General features: G+C 40.8%; 2 protein-coding genes across 3 annotated transcripts in view; both read right to left on the reverse strand.

Moving 5' to 3' along the window:
* Positions 1–499, reverse strand: part of GXYLT1 (glucoside xylosyltransferase 1) — a 36,166-nt gene extending 35,667 nt beyond the window's left edge. For both annotated transcript variants that reach the window (XM_074564171.1, XM_074564082.1), the window contains exon 1: positions 249–499. In XM_074564171.1, the coding sequence (XP_074420272.1) occupies positions 249–457 (209 nt within the window). In that variant the 5' untranslated portion in view covers positions 458–499. The remainder of the gene's footprint in view (positions 1–248) is intronic.
* Positions 500–17,785: 17,286 nt separating this feature from the next.
* YAF2 (YY1 associated factor 2) overlaps positions 17,786–20,406 on the reverse strand; it is a 28,070-nt gene continuing 25,449 nt past the window's right edge. The window contains exon 4 of the mRNA XM_074564303.1: positions 17,786–19,216. Within this exon, the coding sequence (XP_074420404.1) occupies positions 18,979–19,216 (238 nt within the window). The 3' untranslated portion in view covers positions 17,786–18,978. The remainder of the gene's footprint in view (positions 19,217–20,406) is intronic.

Here is a 20,406-nt window from a genome sequence, read left to right on the forward strand (position 1 = left end):
CGACACCGCCGCTCCCCCCGACCCCCAAAACCGCCTTCCCACCGGCCGCCTCGCCCCGGCCCCGGCACCCACCATCCGGGGGCGACCGCGGCCGCCGCGGGGGGCGAGGGCGGGCTCCGGGCCCCGCTCCGCCCGCGGGAGAGCGGCCAGCGCGCTCCCGGCCCTCCCCGCAGGAATGCGGGGTGGGGGGAACCACCGCCCGCCTCCCCCCGCCTTGAGGCCCTGCCCCGGCCCCCGCGGCCTCGTACCTGCCGGCCCCCGCCTCGCCTCGGCCCGCGCTCCTAGCGCCCGCCCGGCCGCCGCCTGCCTGCTGCCGGGCGCCGGGATCTGGGGCCTGCCGCTCCCGGCCGCCGCCGGGCTGCTGCTCCAGGGAGAGGGCCAGCTGGCTGAAGCCGTAGAGCAGCGAGCAGAGGCCGCAGCCCAAGCACAGCAGCGCCACCCGCGCGAACCGCCGCATCCTCCCGCCCTGGCCCCGGCAGCGGCGCCAGGCGGCGGCCGGGGCCCAACCGGCAGCGCGAGCACTAACGGACGGGGCGGCGGCGGCAGCGCGAGCCCCGGCATGCGAGGGGCGGGGTCGGGCGGGGGGGGGGCGGGGCGAGCCCTGAGGCGGGCCGGGGGAGGCAGGTGCCGGCGGCGGGGCGGGCCTCAGGGGCGGGGAGACAGCGGCGGGGCGGCTACAAATCGCCCTTTCAGTGCCCGGAACGTGAAAAAATGCTGGAAATTCTCCTTTCACGGCTGCAAATAGGCCGGGGGAGGCAGGCCGGGGGAGGCCGGCCGGGCGGGCAGCCAGCCAGCCAGCCCGGGGGACGGTAGGCAGGGAGCCCGGGGGACGCCGGCTGGGGCTGGTCCCGGTCCCGGTCCCAGTTCCCCGGGGAGGTGTGACAGTGTGCTCCACCACCAACCTGACCTTCATCTCATAGCCCGGCCCAAGCGATGACTGCCCGTGGTGGTCACAATGGGTACATCTGGTCGTGATGGCTCCATCCGGGCCTCAATGTGGTTTCAGGGAGACCAATAAGGACACAATAGAATCATAGAATCATAGAATTGCTGAGGTTGGAAGGGACCTTTAAGATCATCCAGTCCAACCTTTAACCTACCCTGACAAAAGCCACTTCTAAACCATGTCCCTAAGTGCCCCGTCTACCCTTTTTTTAAACACCTCCAGGGATGGTGAATCCACCACCTCCCTGGGCAGCCTATTCCAATGTTTAATAACCCTTTCAGTGAAAAAATGTTTCCTAATATCCAATCTAAACCTCCCCTGACGTAACTTGAGCCTGTTTCCTCTCGTCCTATCACTTGTCACCAGGGAGAAGAGGTCAGCCCCCATCTCTCTACAACCTCCTTTCAGGTAGTTGTAGAGGGTGATAAGGTCTCCCCTCAGCCTCCTCTTCTCCAGGCTAAACAACCCCAGCTCCCTCAGTCGTTCTTCATAAGGTTTGTCCTCCAGACCCCTCACCAGCTTTGTAGCCCTTCTCTGGACACGCTCCAACACCTCAATGTCCCTCTTGTAGCGAGGGGCCCAAAACTGAACGCAGTACTCGAGGTGGGGCCTCACCAGGGCCGAGTACAGGGGGATGATCACTTCCCCAGTCCGGCTCACCACACTGTTCCTGATACAGGCTAGGATGCTGTTGGCCTTCTTGGCCACCTGGGCACACTGCTGGCTCATATTCAGCCGGCTGTCAACCAACACCCCCAGGTCCTTTTCTGCCAGGCTGCTTTCGAGCCACTCTGCCCCAATCCTGTAGCCCCAATAGCCAAGGGCTACCTTGAGCAATGCGCCCGCCTCACCACAGTGCCATGGTTGATATGCAAATCTGACTACAGGTCAGTCATCTGATCCCCACAAATACTGAACAGCACAAGAGCCCTACGAGCTCTCCTGCATGGCAGCGGGCTACTGGCCAGGATCTCCCTTTGAGCAGGGACGCCTGCTCAAGGTTACCTCTCGAGATTCAGAGATTCCTCGCCACAACGGATCCTCAGTAAGTGGCATGATAAGCCAGTGCAAACCTCATGAAGTTCAACTAGGCCAAGTGCACCAGGGTCACGGCAATCCGAAGCACAAATAGAGGCTGGGCAGAGAATGGATTGAGAGCAGCTCCAAGGAAAAGGACTTGGGTGTGTTAGGGGGTAAGAAGCTCAACATGAGCTGGCAATGCGCACTTGCAGCCCAGAAGGCCAACCATATCCTGTGCTGCATCTAAAGAAGCGTGGACAGCAGGTCAAGGGACATGATTCTGCCCCTCTACTCTGCTCTTGTGAGACCCCGCCTGGAGTAGTGCGTCCAGTTTTGGAGTCCTCAGCATAAGAAGGACAGGGACCTGCTGGAGTGGGTCCAGAGGAAGGCCAAAAAAATGATCAGAGGGATGGGACACCTCTCCTATGAAGACGGGCTAAGAGAGTTGGGGTTGTTCAGCCTGGTGAAGGGTAGGCTCTAGGAAGACCTAATAGCAGGCTTCCAGTATCTGAAAGGGGCCTTCAAGAAAGCTGGAGAGGGACTTTTCACAAGGGCATGTAGTGATAGGACAAGGGGTAATGGCTTCAAACTAGTAGAGGGGAGATTTAGATTGAATATCAGGAAGAAGTTCTTTACTGTGAGGGTGGTGAGGCACTGGAACAGGTTGCCCAGAGAAGTTGTGGATGTCCTGTCCCTGGAAGTGTTCAAGGCCAGGCTGGATGGGGCTTTGAGCAGCCTGGTCGAGTGGGAGGTGTCCCTGCCCATGGCAGAGGGGTCAGAACTAGATGATCTTTAAGGTCTCTTCCACCCTAAACTATTCTATGATTCTATAAATGACCAAATCTGGGACTAGGATTAGACCCATCCAAACCTAGACTCCTCTCTGAGAAGTTTAGAAAGCAAGGGCGTCCTTTCTGAACCTCTTGACTCAATGGGAGGGTCTCCCTGACAGCTCTGACCCTGTCATCTATGCAGTAATTAACCAAGTGTGCCTCGCCATTGAATCTTGTTAAAACACTGTCACATTTACTATCACATTTACTATCAAACTTTGTTAAATCCCTGTTTTATATCAATAAATGTATCGCCGCTTCTCTCTATGAGTGAAGTGTGTCACTCCATCCATGACAGAAGGGCCCCGGAGAAGCTGCTTGCCTCCACCGGGGTCAGCCTGGTCTCGCTACCTGCTCAGACCTCTGGAAAATGCGTCCCTGGGAAGAAGTTGAGAGAAGAAATGTCCCAGGCAGAGGCACTGACCAGTCTTTACAAACTAGAAGTCCACAGGCTCAGCGCATGGGCTCCCATCTTTGTTAAGGGTAGAAGTGAGGTTAAAGTCCCCTGAAAAGTCCCCAGAAACCTTGAGTCCCCTTACTCAAGGTTTCTGTTGTGGCATCTTCGACTTCCTTGTGTAAAAGCTTATAACTGTCTCTTCTTCACAAGGATATTCCCTCACATTTGTTAGGCAGCTGGGGTTACACTGGTGTCCTTTCTCCTTGTGGAGACGCAACCTGAGTGTGCCACTTGCTGTGGACTCCAGTCCCCTTCCCTCCTCCGGCCTTGGCCCACCCTGGCCCGGGGAGCCGGAGAAGCTTGGTGAAACGTGCCTGAAGGATTCGTTTGTGGTCAGTAGCAAAGTGAGGGTTCTCTTGGCTCACCAAGTCATGCTTCTGGAGAACAAGAAGTAGGTCTGGGCACTGGGGAGAAGAAGGAATAGGTGTGGGTCTTGCTAGACAGGGGGAATGCTGGTTGTGTTTCAGCTGAATCCAGTACAGTATCGCATCCCCTCTCCCCATCCGGGTCTGCTGAGCAAAAGCCTAACAGCCTACCCCGCTGTTGCCAAGGCAAGTGTTTTAAAGCCATCAATCAGTGCTTCTCCCTCAGCTCCTGACATTGGTTTAAAAAAACCATTTTTTTAAATAATTCTGCTTGCTTTTTCATCCTTACGGTGCATTTGGCTCGCATTTTCTCTACAGGCTGGACTTTTTTTCCCTACAGACTTTTCTCTTTTTTAAAACAAGCGGTGACATCCCCACTTAATCACATGAATTCAGGCCCCTGCATTTTAAGAGAAACGCCAACAGGATTTACAATAGAGCTTAAAAAAATAGTTCTATCGTAGATTCTGGGGCCTGAGGGTATATGTCATATGTGAATGCCCATAAAACCTGAGCCGTAGCTTACTGCTGCTCTTGGCTGTGTTTAAAAGAAGGGGGAAAGCACAACGCCAGCTGGCAACTCTAGTGGCTGGAAGAGAAGTAATGACAAAATTGTCCTGCCAAAATCGTTCATCGGCTCTTCCTCAAAACAAAAGTAGAAGTGAGGGAAAAAAGGTGGCCCTCCGAAATACTGGATACTCAGCTACGTTTGCAGTGCACATCCCAAGATGATTACTAAGAGATACAAGCAGGGAAATTTGGACTGAGATAAGAAGTAGTAGAATCCAAGACAAGTAAGGAACTAAAGAGGATAAGGAGCAATGAATTCAGGGCCAATGATGGCAGGGTGATGATGGGATGATTCATAGATAAAATGGGGGAGATTTGTAAAAAGGACTCTCTAGAAAGGATTTGCTTAATGAGGTAAGGGAAATTTATGTTAGCGAGATCCACGTGCACGCATCACTGGCATGATCATCACTGGCACGCACCACTGAAAGAAACAGCGCCGAAAATGCCACTCCAAGTCTTAGCTGGGCTTCCTGCCCCTCTGTTTCCCGTCCCTCCATGCTTTCTGCCACAACGGATGAACCCGCCATCCTGCCAGCTTTCCTGAACTTGTGTTTGCATTCAGAACCCGGTTTATTGCTCTCGTTGCCTATCTGCCTGCAGACCTGTGTCATGGATTTGCTCACTGTCCCATTTCACAGCTCCTGACGTACACTATCAAGTCCATATGGCAGGGAATAAGTAACATAGCAATATGAGAGTCGGAGTGGAGAGACATTTTTGTATTTTCTGGTATTTTCTGACAGGGAGCATAAAAGCGCAGACCAGTTAGTCCCTACTGAGGTGTGACGCTTGTCTTTTGTATTGAAGATTGTTCCAGTCAGGGCAAACGAGGTCTGAAGGGTGTTGTAGAGGGACCACGAATGAATGTGGCAGCTGGGCAGCAGTAATGCTTTCATGCTTTAGAAGAAGAAAGTATATTCTTAGATGAGAAAAGAAGAAATCAGGAGTGCTAAAGAGAGATGACATAGGGAGAATTTTTTTTATTATTATTATTATTATCAATCATACCATTTCCCAAATAGGAATTTACAGGGTTCTCTTCTTTCAGCGCTGTTCAATAATGCCTGGAGTGAGAATGTACCTGCAATGATCTAAAAATATGACTGAGGCAAGGTCAGAGAGAAAGTTAGTATCTTTTGTTAAGATATCTGATGCTACTGGGGAGAAAAAAAAAACAACAGATAAACTTACACACACATGAGCCTTTTTTCAGACTGCAAAATCTGTCCACTTAATCTAACTATCAGTTGGTCTGATAAAAGATAAAATGCTTCTCACTAGAAACTTGGCCTTGTGAATAACAAAGATAAGCAAAAGTGACTGAAATGTCATACCTAGGTCCTATCACTGAGGAAAAAACACTATTGGACAGTATGCAATTAGCTAATTCAGCTTTTAAAATTCTTTAAAGAGAAATAATTATGTATCTTTATTACTCACCCTAAACAGTTAATGATCAATATACAACATTTTATGCTATAAGGTTTGCTAGTCTTTAGTAAACTTAAAACACAAAGAGGTACAATTAGATGCAAGGCTCTCTCCATTTATTACCAATTTTAAATCTTGAAATCTTTGTCTTGGCTGAAAATTAGTTACTTAGTCATGGTAACTTTTGTATCTTTAGGATTCAGTTCTATTTACTATGTCCAGAAAATAGCTGAAATCCAGAAAACAGTAACCTTAGTGAACTGCAGATGTTAAATAAGTAGCTGGGACAACTGATTATTTAAGAGAATCAGCATTTTATACTTCTGCAAGTGTGTTCAAGGGTCATAAATGCAGTTACTGTATGCCAGAAAATGAAACCAAAGTACAACAACTCATTAAATCAAGAGATGACTCAGATAAAAAAAAAAAATTACTCACATTTATGGAAGGGGATTATCTGATGCAACAGAGAGAACAAAGAGGGAAATCAATTTCCACTTCAGCTTTCTGCTAATTAAAAGCCCCAGTCCCAATCAGATGTGTTTGTATGATTCCTTCTGGTTTTGTTCTTTCAGGAAGTTAAGCCATTAGTTAAGTTGGCAAAGCAATAAGATTTTGCGCTGACAGATTTGTGTCAATGTTGCCCCCGTGTGCAGGCCACTTAAGGCTTTTTCAAAGGCAAAGACACTTTCTTTGATGTTCTCGTGCCCTTTCGTACAACCTGGGGTGTCAACACTTTGCTATGATAGATGGCAAGGCTGGGGAAGCAGGGGAGACTGCTCTGCTACCATGTGTTGTGCATATGGTATCGTCAGACTTCTTGGTGCAACGTCCCTTTTCTGTTGCTGCCAGACATCATTTTTCATTCCTTCCAATTCATTTTTAAGACAAGCATTTAGTTTGTTACAGCTGCTTTCTACTCTTACGGCATCTACTCTTCAAATCACCCTACACCAGCCCCCAATGTTAGAACTGTTGATGAAAATTCTCAAAACCGATTTTTATCGATGACCAAAATATTATTGCCTTCCCCCATTTTTTCCCCTTTTAGCTCTCATTGTTTTGCACTGTAGTGTGCGTTTAATCCATTTAGACTATAAGCAAGAGCTTACAATATTTTGCAATTACTCTTGGTATCAGCAATATACACACCCGAGGAAACAATACATCAGCAATATACACACCCAAGGACAACAGCAGTCAATAAGTTGCATTCTCAGTAGTTCAGGAAGTGGTGTGATGCTTTGCAAAATTCCTGTTTTTTTCTAATTTGAATTATTTCTTCATCAATAGTACAATTTACTTCAAGATTTATTTAATGGATCCTCTGGGAACAATTATTAAACAGTAGAGAGTCAAAATATTTCTATTGTTCAAGAAAGTTCAACTTCTGTGTCCTAAATAAATAAATAGGCATCTATATATGTAGACTTGCACAATTTTTAGTGCTTTACTACATTAAAAAAGCAAAAAGAATACTTTTTAGAAGCACAAAGAGAATTTTCTTTTTATCTCTTTTTCTGTATTTTTGCATCAAAATCTTTTCCTTTTTATTTTTCTCTGTAAAGATTTCTAAATATGGAGCTCCACAATGTCAGTCCAAAGGGGTTCTCAGTGTTGGGCTTCTGTTTCTTGGCCTCATGTAAAACTCTCCAAGGACCGTGTTTGGCACAGCTATTTGTGTTTAAAGTACTCCTGGAAGGAGTGAAAACAACTTTACGCAAATATGTACCATGTACAAAAATACAGAAATAAAGCAAACAGGCCTGGCTTTTTGTTTGTTTGTTTGTTCATATATAACTATACTCAGGTATAAAAGTCCTTGTCTTGTCCTGCTGTTGTCTGCTCTGAGTCCTCTTGACACCCAGGTCAGGGTCTCTTAAGTTTCTACAATACAACATAATTTTTTTCTTTGAATAGAATAAATATTTACTAACAGTAATCATACACAGTAGCGACTTTGCATTATGGCTTGAAAGTTTGATTTTTAAGATGAAGGACATTAACTAATCTGAAACTAATCCTGTAAGGTATTTTCTACCTTTTCCACTTCACGGTAACAGTGCAGACTCTACGCAGTGAATTTAATGCTCCTCGTAATAAGTATGCTCATCCCAGTCACTTTTGTGAAGACTCTTACAAGGAATGCATTAGCTCATGAGACCCTCAGACCACAGACTGAAAGCTACTGCTTTTTTTTTTAGTTTATTTTTTCATATTTGATTTAAAATTTTATACATATTCTGTATTTATTGTTTCCAAGTGCAAAAAGGCTGCATGGCTAGGAGAGTGAAACTGCATCTAGCAAACAGCTAAAATGAAAACCCCAAAATGTTAGGCGACAACTGCCAGCTGCCCTTACAAGAGGAAACAGAGGTTTAGGAGCGTTGTCAGGGGCTGTGAGAGCCATTCAGCAGTGCAAGCCAGAGCCAGATGATGCACTGCAGGCAGCGAGCCAGGGAGCCAGTTGCCCCTATTTCAAAACACTAGCATAGCCTGGAACGGAAAAGATGACAGACTGTCATTCAGTAAGGAGAGGCTTTGGAAAGCAGTCAGTCAGTCAAACCAGGCAAAGAGTTGATTTACTTTATCAACTTCTAGCTATTTTACCTTTTTATTTTGTTTATCTGTACCCTGTGGTCACTCCCTGATCCTCCTCAAGTAGGGTTTAACGTTGTAAACCAATGTAGAGACACGTCAAGGATACAGAAAGGAAGCCCTAACGTTCATCTCTCCACATCCTTTTCTCTAGGGGTTGCTTTATTTCCATAATTACTAATTCAAAAATTAGATTAGAGCAGTCAGAAGCGGTAGCTGTTTAAAGCATTTAGTGCTTGAATTATCAGGAAGAAGAGGTAAGGCATTAATACTTTCTTTAGTACTGACTGCCCCTTTAAAAACTGAACAGAACGGCCACATAACAGACAAATGCCCAAGGTACCTAACAGGCTTAGGTACCCAGTGTCCTCATATTCAGGCGAGTCTTAATCACATCTGAAGGTCACAGAGGTAGTTATGGTGATCAGTCAGCTCAGCTTGCAGTCCTGTGCCACTCCCTGGTGTGCAGACATTATACTGATTTATCTGATTTGTCATTAAATTGTGTTCTCAAACTATTTCATTGCCCAAGTGGCCGCAGAGTTGGTGAGTAGTTGGGATATTGTGTTGCATGGAACTTAAAGCCTGAAACATCTAAGATACCTCCCAGTGCTGCTGTTTCATGATGGCACTAATACATGACTCAGCTTTCCTTCACCCGTCCTTTATCTGTAACTTTAGATATTTTTTTTTTCACTTTTATTTTCTTTCAGGTAAAGAAAGGGTAAAATAAAATTGGACACTGTCCTAAACTATCTCCAGGCACCAGGCACATAGTGGAATGCTGTGATCTCCCATGGCTGCCAAAATATTTGTGTGGAATTTCAGAAATTTGTTTTGATCTTCAGACCCATAATTGTGTAGCAGACTTACCAAACAGTCAGCAGAGGAAAGAAATCAACAGAAGGGTGATAGAAGGGCTTTACAGCTTGCTCTCCTCTCTTGAATTCCTTCTGTTCTTCTAAAATAGATGAGTAAGTAGACTAAAGTAGACTCCCTTAATTAGTGACAATAGTCCCATTCTGGTCTCTGATGCCAATTTAGTCTTGTACAAGTCAGTGTTTCTGCTAGTACCAAGCCTGATAGTTATGTCAACAGTTTGCTACCACTTGCTGCCTGCACTTTGGGATGTATGCCCAACACTTACAGGGTGGCATTAAAAGCATTCTGTGCCCAAGGATGTTTGAGGCTCACACATTGCCACCTTGGAGAGAGGATGAGTTACGTACTCATGGCCAACACTTCAGCCACCTTCTACACAGCTGGGGAACTCTTGTCTTTGCAAGGGAACCAGCTTCTTTCAAGAATGCCTTGTAGGATTTCAGCCTCACACTGCAAAGCAACACAAACAATTCAGAGAGAACTGAACACTGGAACTGCATGTAACTTGAAGATAACACCTGAGACAACCCACATAGACCATTTTTTAGAACCTGCCTTAGTGACAAAAAATAGTTGCATATACAATGAGATGAAGCCTTAGACTAAGCCTTCTTCTCAAGCTTCTTACCTCAGTTGTTACTTTAATTTGCAAGCATGGAAACTTGCACAGATGCAAGTTTCTTGCCTCGGAAGCAGTACTCTCAGGAGTAACTCAACTTACATCATAGCCAAAAGGAGTAATGAATCACCTGTGCCAGTAAATTAGCAGAGGCCTGTTGGCATTTTGAGATCAAATTCCCTAAGTCTGCTGTTTATGCCCAAATCACTCAAGTTCTTGCACTTTTTCCTAGCCAGTACAAATAACACATTCAGAGAATGGTTCTGAACAATTTAATAATTTTATTTACCATTTCATTTATCATAAAACACCCTAAGCATCACCACTGCCAGTCAAGATTGAATATAGTACACCAACAACAGTTTTCACCAAAAATACTTTCTTGTCGATTCTTCACAGGCAAGAAGTATTAATTTATTCCTGGAGAAAGCATTTCAATACACGTCACTATTCTGGGCTTCAAACACCTTTATTTACGTTCATCTGAAATCAACTGTATGTTTATCAAACAATGTGAAATAACTAGAGTTGATAATTTTAAAACAATTCCATTATCGTTAATTGTGTGGCATTTATTCTGGAAAAAATACCTTTGCACTGTGATTAAATTGCTTAATAATGTCTTTGAATTGAGGTCAGGAAGAGCTCAGTTTAAGGCAGTGTCCTAATGAGTTACTACTATACACTTGGCTAAATGCAATGTATTGTCATCTTTCTTTAAAGGAGTGCTTAATTGGAATTGAATATAGTTTATCAGACAGAAAATTTGTAGCATGTCATGAAGCAAACTGTATTTTCTGACTGCTACTATGAGACCTTTTAAGTGTAGGCCAATATACTGGTTACGGGTTTTTTAGAGTACCTTTAGAATTTTTATAACAAAATTGCATATATTAAAAAATTACAACCACACACAATCTTTTGTTCACGGAGATGTTTATTTTTCTCTTCAATGTTTGTAGGGAATACGATTTCACTACAAAAGTGTCTCAGAGAAACTCCATTCAAAGTCCAGGCTTAAGAATGAAGGGAAAATATACTTTCAGCTGTACCAGTCCTGAGCAAAGTTTGAAAAAAAATAAAAAAAAATCCTCTAGAGATAGGAAGCAGCACCAATAAAACCAGAGGGCCTCTTACTGATACCTCACGCTTGCTTTTCTGCTTGAGAATTGGTAAAAACTTAGGTAGGAAGAATTACTTCATTAGAACGTGGACCTAAGATTCACAGTCCCAATCTCTCCTCAAATACCATGCATTCTTTTACAGCCAGAGTTCAGGGCCTCCCTTTTACTTTCCATTAAGTCGTCAGGACTGCTAACAGCAAGACTGTTGCCCCCACGGTGTAACATTTTCTCTTACTTAAACTGGTAAATAAATATTTATTTAATATACTTCTTTCAATAAATATTTATTTCCTATCAATATCAAGTTCCTGAAAAGTTACATTGTTCTTAGAAGTATACTACTCATAGCAGTTATAAAACTTCTGATAATGTCAGGTCTCAAAATAATTCAAGTGGCTTACATTCTGTCTCTTGTTCTCTCAGTGAAAGGATTTCCAAAGCCATTGGTAACACTCAGTACTTAATAGTTGGTTTATCCAGGACATTCAGATTCAATCTGGCAAAGTAAATACTTCTAAGAGTCAGAACAGAAAAGGCACTTACTCATTTTGGGGAAGACACCTGGCAGGTAAGATTTTTATTTTCAAAATAACAAGCCCTTTTTCTGACAATAAAATCCTTAAAAGTTACTGTTGGATAAACATAAAACCCTACGAATAAAACCAACTTACGTATCTCTTCCCAAGAAAGGTAATACTGTCCTTGATTGAGAAACCAAGAAGTGTGAAAGCATCCAGAAATACTCTGAAGTTTTATTTGCTTCTGTGATATTCCAGTAGGCTATCACAGCCGACTAGAAGAAAAAGTCTCCTCCAAAGCATGTATGTTTTATAAACTGAAAGCCACAGTAATTTCTGGACTGTTTCTTATTAGGTACTTGTATCAGCAATAAAATATAAGATTCTAGCGTGTTATAACCAGGAACATCACCTTGGTTACAACTGATAACCTGTGACTCCATCCAGAGGAGTAAATCTTTTATCCAACTTCCTTTCAATCGAACCGTTGCCTCAGTGATGCTCTGTATAAGGCACTTAGTAAATTTTAAGAGCATCTGACGGTGCTGTTGGTAGTTGTGATTTGTCTGTGAGGATGCTCTACCAACGCTTCAAGATTAATGGGCTAAGGTGTGGAATAATCACTGAAAACAGCCATACGAACTACTGGCCACAAAACTCTTCAGAAGCCACATCCGTTCCAGTCTGGTTCTTATTAGCCTTTCAACATAAAGTTACCCTCTTTCTAGTAGTCCAGGAATCAGGATCTTTAAAATTGGGTAGTGTCTAAATGGACAAGAGGAATCTACTTTGTTTCTGACTAGCTCTTTAATCAAAACTACTGCCCTTTCAATAAATGACCTGTACCCAAGAGAGAAACGTTAATGATATTTACTATGAAACTCACAAAAAACTACATCTATCTTTAGGCTAAAAGTCACTGAACCAAGACATATCAAGAATTATAAAGCAACACACACCTTCAAGTGTGGGATGCTGCCTATTTCCAATACAGTACACAGAGAAAGGAATACTAAACACACAAAGAAGCCATTGTATAGTGGCTTTTCTAGGTATTATTCAGAAAAAATATTTTCTTTGTTCTTTTACCCCCTTATCCTCTGTCTTTTTGTTGGACTGACAGTTTTTGAAGGTGCTTGACATTTTAGAAACAGAAGCTACTCAGAATTTCTGTGGGAAAACTGAGAAAGCGCTCGCTATCTGTGCATGCTCCTCAGATCTCTTTCTCCAGCTGGCACCAAAAGTGTTTTCTTGCACCTTTCAAAAAGCCTCCAGGTACTGCGAGTTACTTGGCAACATTACACCTCCATCAGTTGGAAAGCATTTTGCTTATTTTTCCATGTTTGGAAGCCTCCCAGCAATAGAATCAGACCATTTGCAGAAATGCAGATATGAAGACCAGTAATAGCCGGCATCTGCCAGTAATAGCTGTCATCCCAGAATGCCAGCTACCGCAGCCAGAATGCTGGAATGGTACAGGACTGGTGTAAATAAGTTTGCTCAGCAAGAATCCGTTCAGTAAGTCAATTATATAGAAACAAGGACAATGGTGACAAAACTGATAGATGACCTCTAAGCTCCACAAACTGTTGTTGGTCTTACAGAAGCCAAGATATAGTTGAAGAACCAGGAATAGCAGTCAAATTCCCCACTTGCAAAAGCAGGCACAATAAATTATTTCAAACTCACTGCATCCACTTATACTAGAGATGTAATTTTTTTTTAAAAAAAAAAGGCGGAAAAGAGAGAAGGAGGAATCAAAATGTGTTTCCTTCAGAGGTGGGAGTAGCAATACTCAACAAATACACGTAATCTTAAGAGATTTCCCTTGCTGAGATTAATTCATAGCTGAAGGCTGTTACAGTAAGAGATGATCAGTCAGATGGCAGATTTCCTTGCTCAGAGACCTGTGCAGGCAGGAACTGGGCTTGGCATTGAAGCATGTGGATTTATTCTGTGCAAAGAAGGATCAGCTTGAAATAGATTATTCATGGATGGTAGTTATATATTAGATGCATATAAATAGCAAATTAGATCTCTGTATTCCCAAAGTGGGTATTCAGAAAGTAGAATGGGCCTGACAACTCGCCTTAACTAGCAGATGCTAAGTGACTGAACAACTCCATCCTTTTCTAGTGACACAGTACCCGCAACTGCCTTTGAACAAACAGAATTTGTAGAATCTAGCGAGCTTGGGAAGGGGGTAAAGAGCCAAATTCCATTAGCCCTGGTTACATATATTTCCTTCTTCTGTATACTTTTGCGTCTTCATACAGAAAAGGAAAATCATGAGCACATGATTAGCAGGTTATCAAAAAACAGATTAAGTCTTTTTCCCTCAGTTGTCTTCTCAAGAACTCCATTGTAAGTTACAGCTCCATTGGTCTAAAGCTACATTTCTTAAAATCTTAATGTTTAAGGGAGCTTGTTCACTTTGCAAGCACTTTGAGTAAGATCAATATTTATACACAGACAACAGCGTAATTAAAGATTACACTTTTCCATGCTGCGTAGGTCCTGAAAATTTAGTCCTGAAGGGCTTTTTGCTCAGGTATCCCTACCTCTGTCAAGATATGCCATACTTTCCCCAAAATAATTAACATTTTGGGACTATTCTTTAAATTATTGTTACAGGAACAATATTTTTTCAGGTAGTAATTTTCTTTATAAACATATGGCACAAGGAATGATTAGAGAGCGTTACCATCTTGTCTTTTACAATGCCCCAATGGTACAGCAATCTCTTGTGATCTTTTTTATTAATAGTCATTTGAGCTATGGAATATGCTTTTGCCCTTCATCTTCCATGTTTAACTCCTTAAAAGTACAGCTAAAACTTCCTGTGCACCTCAAAATGCCTTCTCTTAAAATCCCCTGTCAGTGGACAGAGCAAGTTCTTTCATGTGATTTTTATCTGTTTTCCATAATAAAAGGGGCACGATTCGGACCGAAAACATCTTCTGAGGGATTAAATATACAGTGGTGGTTCATTTTAATTAATTTTCACCAATACAGTCAAACAGAAGCTGTAAGCAGCTCCTGCATTACTAAGACTCTACGATCTGAAATGAATTTTTGTTCGCTGCCTTTTCCTTCGGTGCTTGAATCCAATGGCATAGTTTAGGCAGGGGCGGGCAGGGGGGACACCGGGACTCCTAGGCCTTGTTCACACACATATCACAGTCGTCTTGTGTAATGTCTTAGGAAAGTTACTTAAACATCACTTGCTGTTGGATAATACCATTTACTAGCAAGTGTACAGCTATCCACTGCTGTTGCTCCATTTACTCCATTCATATCCATCTAGACAGGAAGTTACAATAATTTCTTTAACACATTGATTTGTAATTAACTTGTGGAGTACTTCTCCAATTTTAATTTGGTAGTTAAATCCTGTTAATTCTTATTAAAATGTGGGTTCTTCTTTAGATGTCAAACTAAGCTCAGTATCTGATGTTGTCTTAGGCAAACCCCTTAAGTTTAACAAGAGGAGAAAGTTTCTCCTCTTGTTAAAACGTTGACAGTACAAAAGAAAACCAACTGACCTTCCTCAGTTTGACTGATTTTAGTGTACAGCTTTTGCTAGTTTGTGGTGTTACACCCTTTCAAATTGAGTCTGCTTTGACATAAGTCGGGGGATAATTTCAGGTAAGAAAAACCTTTGAAAGCTCAAACAGTGTTTCCAGCACACCCAAATCTTAACATTCACAGAAGTATGCATTTGCAAATTATCATAGCCAAAACCAGCATTAACTTTTTATCTTACCTATCCTATTCCTGAGTAAGCACAGGCAAAATTTACTACAAGTATAGCACTTGCTGTTGCCTTTGGAGAAGTTAAATTTAATTGCATTTCTATTTCCATATAGTTTCTGATATTTGAAAGGAAGCACACCCAGACTCCGTAGTAGGGAGCAGAATGAAATAAAGGCATGTGACAGGAAAAACCAAGCAGATACAGAACCCTGCATGTATATAAGAAATACAGAATAGACTGCTCCGTGCCAAATCCATCCTGTATGACAAAGTATAATCAATTAGCATAATGTGGGAAAGTGTCAGGCTTTTGAGCCAGGAGAGAGAAAAATTAAAGAATTTCAGAGGCAGAGTCATACATTTGTGTCAAGTTTAGAAGACCTGCCTGAACACTACAGTGAACTGGTGAAAACAAATTATAAAAAGTATTCTATCTTACATGGCTACCTAAAAACGTGCTATCCATAATATTAAAAAAAAAAAAAAAGTAAAGCGCACAAATTATAAAATCTAAAAAAAATTTTAGATTTTACAATCTATGCCCCAAACCATCAAATATCTAGAGAAACACGTAATAGGTTAAAAATTCAGTCGTAGTCTTAATTTCAAGACTTTTAATATCAATAATTTTTATGGTTTTATTTATTTTATTTTTACTAACACATCTGTTAGAATCAAGATTTTATATGGCATAATTTATCCTGCTACTAAGTAGAACAACCGTTTTGATTTCCAATATACATACTTAATTTCAGGTTTAAAAAAAAGAGGATCATAGTCTACAGCTGTATATTTGTTCTTTTCCTTATACCACCTATAATTATTGGCAAATTTAGGAAAATAAGAGACTGAGTTATTGTAGTCTTTATCAATGAACTAATTATACTTCATTTTTCCACATTTCTCCCCCCTTTTCCTTTCTGAAACCAGACAATCAATCAGCACATAAAGGAACTCATTTATATGGAACACTATTACGCTTGTCTTTGTCGGGTCACCGTTTCATGAACAACCCAGGATCTATGGCTGTTGAAGACTGGTGCATATATAGAATTTACCAAATAACAGTTCTTATGCTGAAAGCAGTCACAGAGAAAAATAGCTAATCAAAACACATTACAACATTAAATTTTCACTCTTTATAAATGGGAGTAAAGATGCTTTTAAATATATTTACAGTTAGAAAAAGGACTTAGGATTACTACAAGCCAAAATTATTTAGAAATTATGAAAGTGAAGTTCATTTAAATTATAACATCATGAACAGAGTCAAATCCAATATTCTACTTAGAATTTGTCTACTCTGCTGTCAGTATTGTCACATCCCTTTAATAACAAACAGGCAAAAATTCTTAACTTTGTTTAATGCCAAAACAGGCATCATTGCAATGTAAACACTGGCAACATAATAGTTCAGCTAAAACCACCACAGCTCAGTTTTTAGATCCTAGCTGATTTTTGTTGTATCTGTGGTTAGAAATTGCTTTTCTATGTCTTATTCCACAAAGAACAGTGAGACTTTTCTGCATTCCTTTTGATTATAACCATACTTGTACCACATTTTTGAGATTATTCTCTAGAGACAGTTGAATCATAGTAAAATCCACTCCATCCTCCCTTCCTTTCAAACCAAATCACTACTTATTTCTGAAGATACAAAGAGACCTCTTGTTGGCAGTGCTGGGTGTTTTATTCACATAAAGTTAAATGAAAATACGTTTCCCATTTAGTGAGCTACTGGTAATAGATTATTATTTGTTTGCAAGGAATTCTGAAATGTGTTGGCATTCATTACATTTTAAATTAGAAACACATTTCATAAAACATCTTGCGATGAGATTTGCTATCATTAAACTGCTTACTTTAAACAGTTTCGGCTCTCTTGTAATCCATTACATCAGTATATTCTGCAAATAGTCCCACCTAAAAATAAAATATAAAAAAATAAAGTTGAGAAGCATGTATTTCTCTTTTAAAAACTAGTGTATGTTATTCTGAACACCAGCCCAGCCCCAAAAACATTTAAGAACCTTAAAATGCATTGTTTTACAGATAGTAAGATTTGGCCAGGTAACGGCAATGAACAGACATCCTATTTAGTAAGATAAAGTAGAATACATAATAAACAGGTCAGTAGTTACCCATCTGAAATAGCCTATAATTAACATTTGATGCCTAAAAAGTTTAAACAGCAACACCAAGGAATGAGGTATGTATGGTTTCAGATATCACATCAGACTTTCATTTTATGCAACTAACTGTATTTCACAACTAGCATCTTACAAAATAGAACAGTACCATTGTGCCTGTAGAAGTACTGCATTAAAAACAGAAAAAATACATTACTACAAGAAACCACCAAACATCACAATTGTCAGGGGCTACAAAAATCCATTGCTTTAGCTGTTAAGAAGACCTATCATATGTTGGTAATAATTTGGGGCTGGATTCACTACCAGGAAGGTCCATCCAACTTTTACATGGGCTTAAAAATATATTTCTTTTGAATGAAAGAGAAAAGAATCGCAAGAGTGTAAGTGGACTACCTCACTAAAAAGAGCTAAATGGACTTTTGTACTGAACCTGAATCTATAATTTAAAATCTATACATGGATTGTATGTGTGCATCAAAACACTTATTGGTTGTAAACAAAAATGCAAAATCTGTATTCACAAAAATATTTTATTGGTAATTTTACACAATACCAGATGGGATTGTAAATAGTTCTGCTCTGTATCAGTATATTGCTAAGTGCATAAATGTTGACAGTTTATGCCATAAAGTAGGGTACTAGCTTTTTTGATATGATTTATGACATAATATATTCTAATAGCCAAATCAAAATTAAAGAAATTGATTCAGGAACAAAAAATTAGTAGTACTGTTATTTCCTTATTCTTGTGCAACATCTGATATTCCTGTAATGAAATGATAAGTGGCTATATGACACTAGATGAATCTGGGGCAAGGAAACAGCACTAAGCAGAAATGAGAACTGCACTTCTGTAATTTTTAAAGCTTTTCCAAATTTTCATATCTCCAAATGTTAGGTTTTGCCAAATGCATAGTCGTCTGAGGTTCCATATTTGTTACACAACATAGAATACCAGTGTACAGTGACAATGTAGTACTTTACCTGAATTGTAAGGTTAACCAATCAATGCTTAAAATGTATTTTCTATTTTGCTTGTAAACATTACAATAAGTGTTTTAAGTGTGAAAAAATATTGGTAAAACATAATTCAGTAACAGTAATCTAGTAAAATGTGTCAAACATTGGCAAAAATTCATACAAATGTTTTATTTAATAACATTTTTCCTATTTAACCACACCAAGTACCAGCAGGTGTTTTTAAGAAGATAATTATTATGAAAATTCTGTTGCAGCAATAGTTGATTAAGTTGATCTCTGACTTGCATACATATAACTATGTTTCACAATTCTCAAATAATACATATTTAGGCAGCTTGAACTATGTTATAAAAATTTAAATTCAGTACATGCCAATAGTAGAGACTCCAAGAGTTGTGTTAGAATTCACTAAACTAAAAGTGAAAATGGACTTACCAATAACACTGCATAATGAACATTCAAACCACATTTTCATGGCACCTTTACACATGAAGATTAAAAAGTTGGTCGGAAAATGCTTTGTAAGCATTTGTAGATTGCATTTAAATTATTGTTTCTACCACTGCACTTTTTTCTTTTTTTAAAACTGCATAAATTAAGTTCCAGTCAACATACCAATTGTGCATGGATAATCTGTCATGAAAATGTGGTAACGGGTGACAGAAGTTATGTATTTGCATGTTTTGAAGAGAAGAGACTAAAGAAACCGGAGGAAATAAACTTTAATGAGATTCCCCATTCAGTGATGACGCTTCTCCTCTGGGTGAGGATGACCTGGACATTCCCCTCTCTGTGTTGTCAGAGCTAGAACCGCTCTGACTGTGTTGATCTGCAGAAGCAGCACTGGAAGCAGGTGGTGACTTAGTTTTCTCCTTAAAGTCTGTAATTATGACTGTCAGATCTCCAACGGTAACTTCCAAATGCTGAGCGCTACTTCGATCCACATTTTTCAACCTTGGCCTAAATAAAGCAAATAATCATATTAAAAGCACACACACCATCTTATTGTCTTCCTCCTACTTTTTAGGATCTCCGGAGAACATACGTGTGTACATAAGACTGCTATGTGCAACGTGTAATACACAGGAAAACAACATACTGCAAATATTTATGGTAGAGTGTTTGCTAGTATGTTTTACGCTAGAGTAGCTCAACATAACACATTACCTTCTCCTAAGATTATTTAAAAGTTAACCTTATGAATAGTGTAACCTCAGGAATATGGATGTGTCGCACATGTGAAGATCTTTACTTTTAAAAATTAAGTCTTTCTTTACTGTGGCTATAGAAAGTTATGAATTTGATCCAGAGAAGCACCCATCTCTGCAGCAGCCTTAAGCAACAATTTTAAGTAGAGAATGATATTCCATAACGAAGATACTGGTGTCTGTCTTTTGAATTTAACAGCACAGACAGCATTAACTTGCAGTAGGTATTACTTCATTTCCAAACCTCACTAGGACTACTAGTACGCTATTTGAATTGGACTTTGTGTTCGCAGTATACCTCTGGTATTCCTGGCATATGCTGGGATTTAAATTACGCACAGAGCCAAGTATTACACACAGTGTTGAGAGGGTAAGTCTCTTCATCTAATTTTTCAACTGCTTGATTTTCACAACATTCAGACCAGAGAAGAATACTTTGACTTATATTCTGCCATCATATTTTTCCTAGTGACAAGCGTGAAGTACTTTCTATTTACTAGTTTCCTTTGACTACCATGAAAAACTGTCACCAGACAGCCGAATTTATACAATCGACTATGAAAAGCAGAGCTTTATGCATTTAACTGACTCCCCAGCTTTCACTAGCTCAGCTGCAATAAAATAAATTAATATGACATCACATGTTAGCAGGTGCGCTAACAGCAAAGCCCTAACCTTTACCCTATCATCTGACTTTGTTTGAAGTAGAATTGGGAATTGCTTCCCAGTCACTTCAGCTGAAACACCTCATGCCTTTCCTCTGCTAGAATAGAGATAGGCTTTGACATCTCGTTCCCCTGAGGCTAAAGGAGCGTGACTGAAGAATTTAAGAGAAAACTGAAAATCTGCTGCTTTGTAACATAGGAATGAAGAGAAAAATTCAGCATTATCAACCCGCGTAAGTGCTGTGCCTGGAGCTTATTAATCATATTGAGTGCGTAT

The sequence above is a fragment of the Larus michahellis genome, chromosome 1, assembly GCF_964199755.1.
Source record: "Larus michahellis chromosome 1, bLarMic1.1, whole genome shotgun sequence".
Lineage (NCBI taxonomy): Eukaryota > Metazoa > Chordata > Aves > Charadriiformes > Laridae > Larus > Larus michahellis.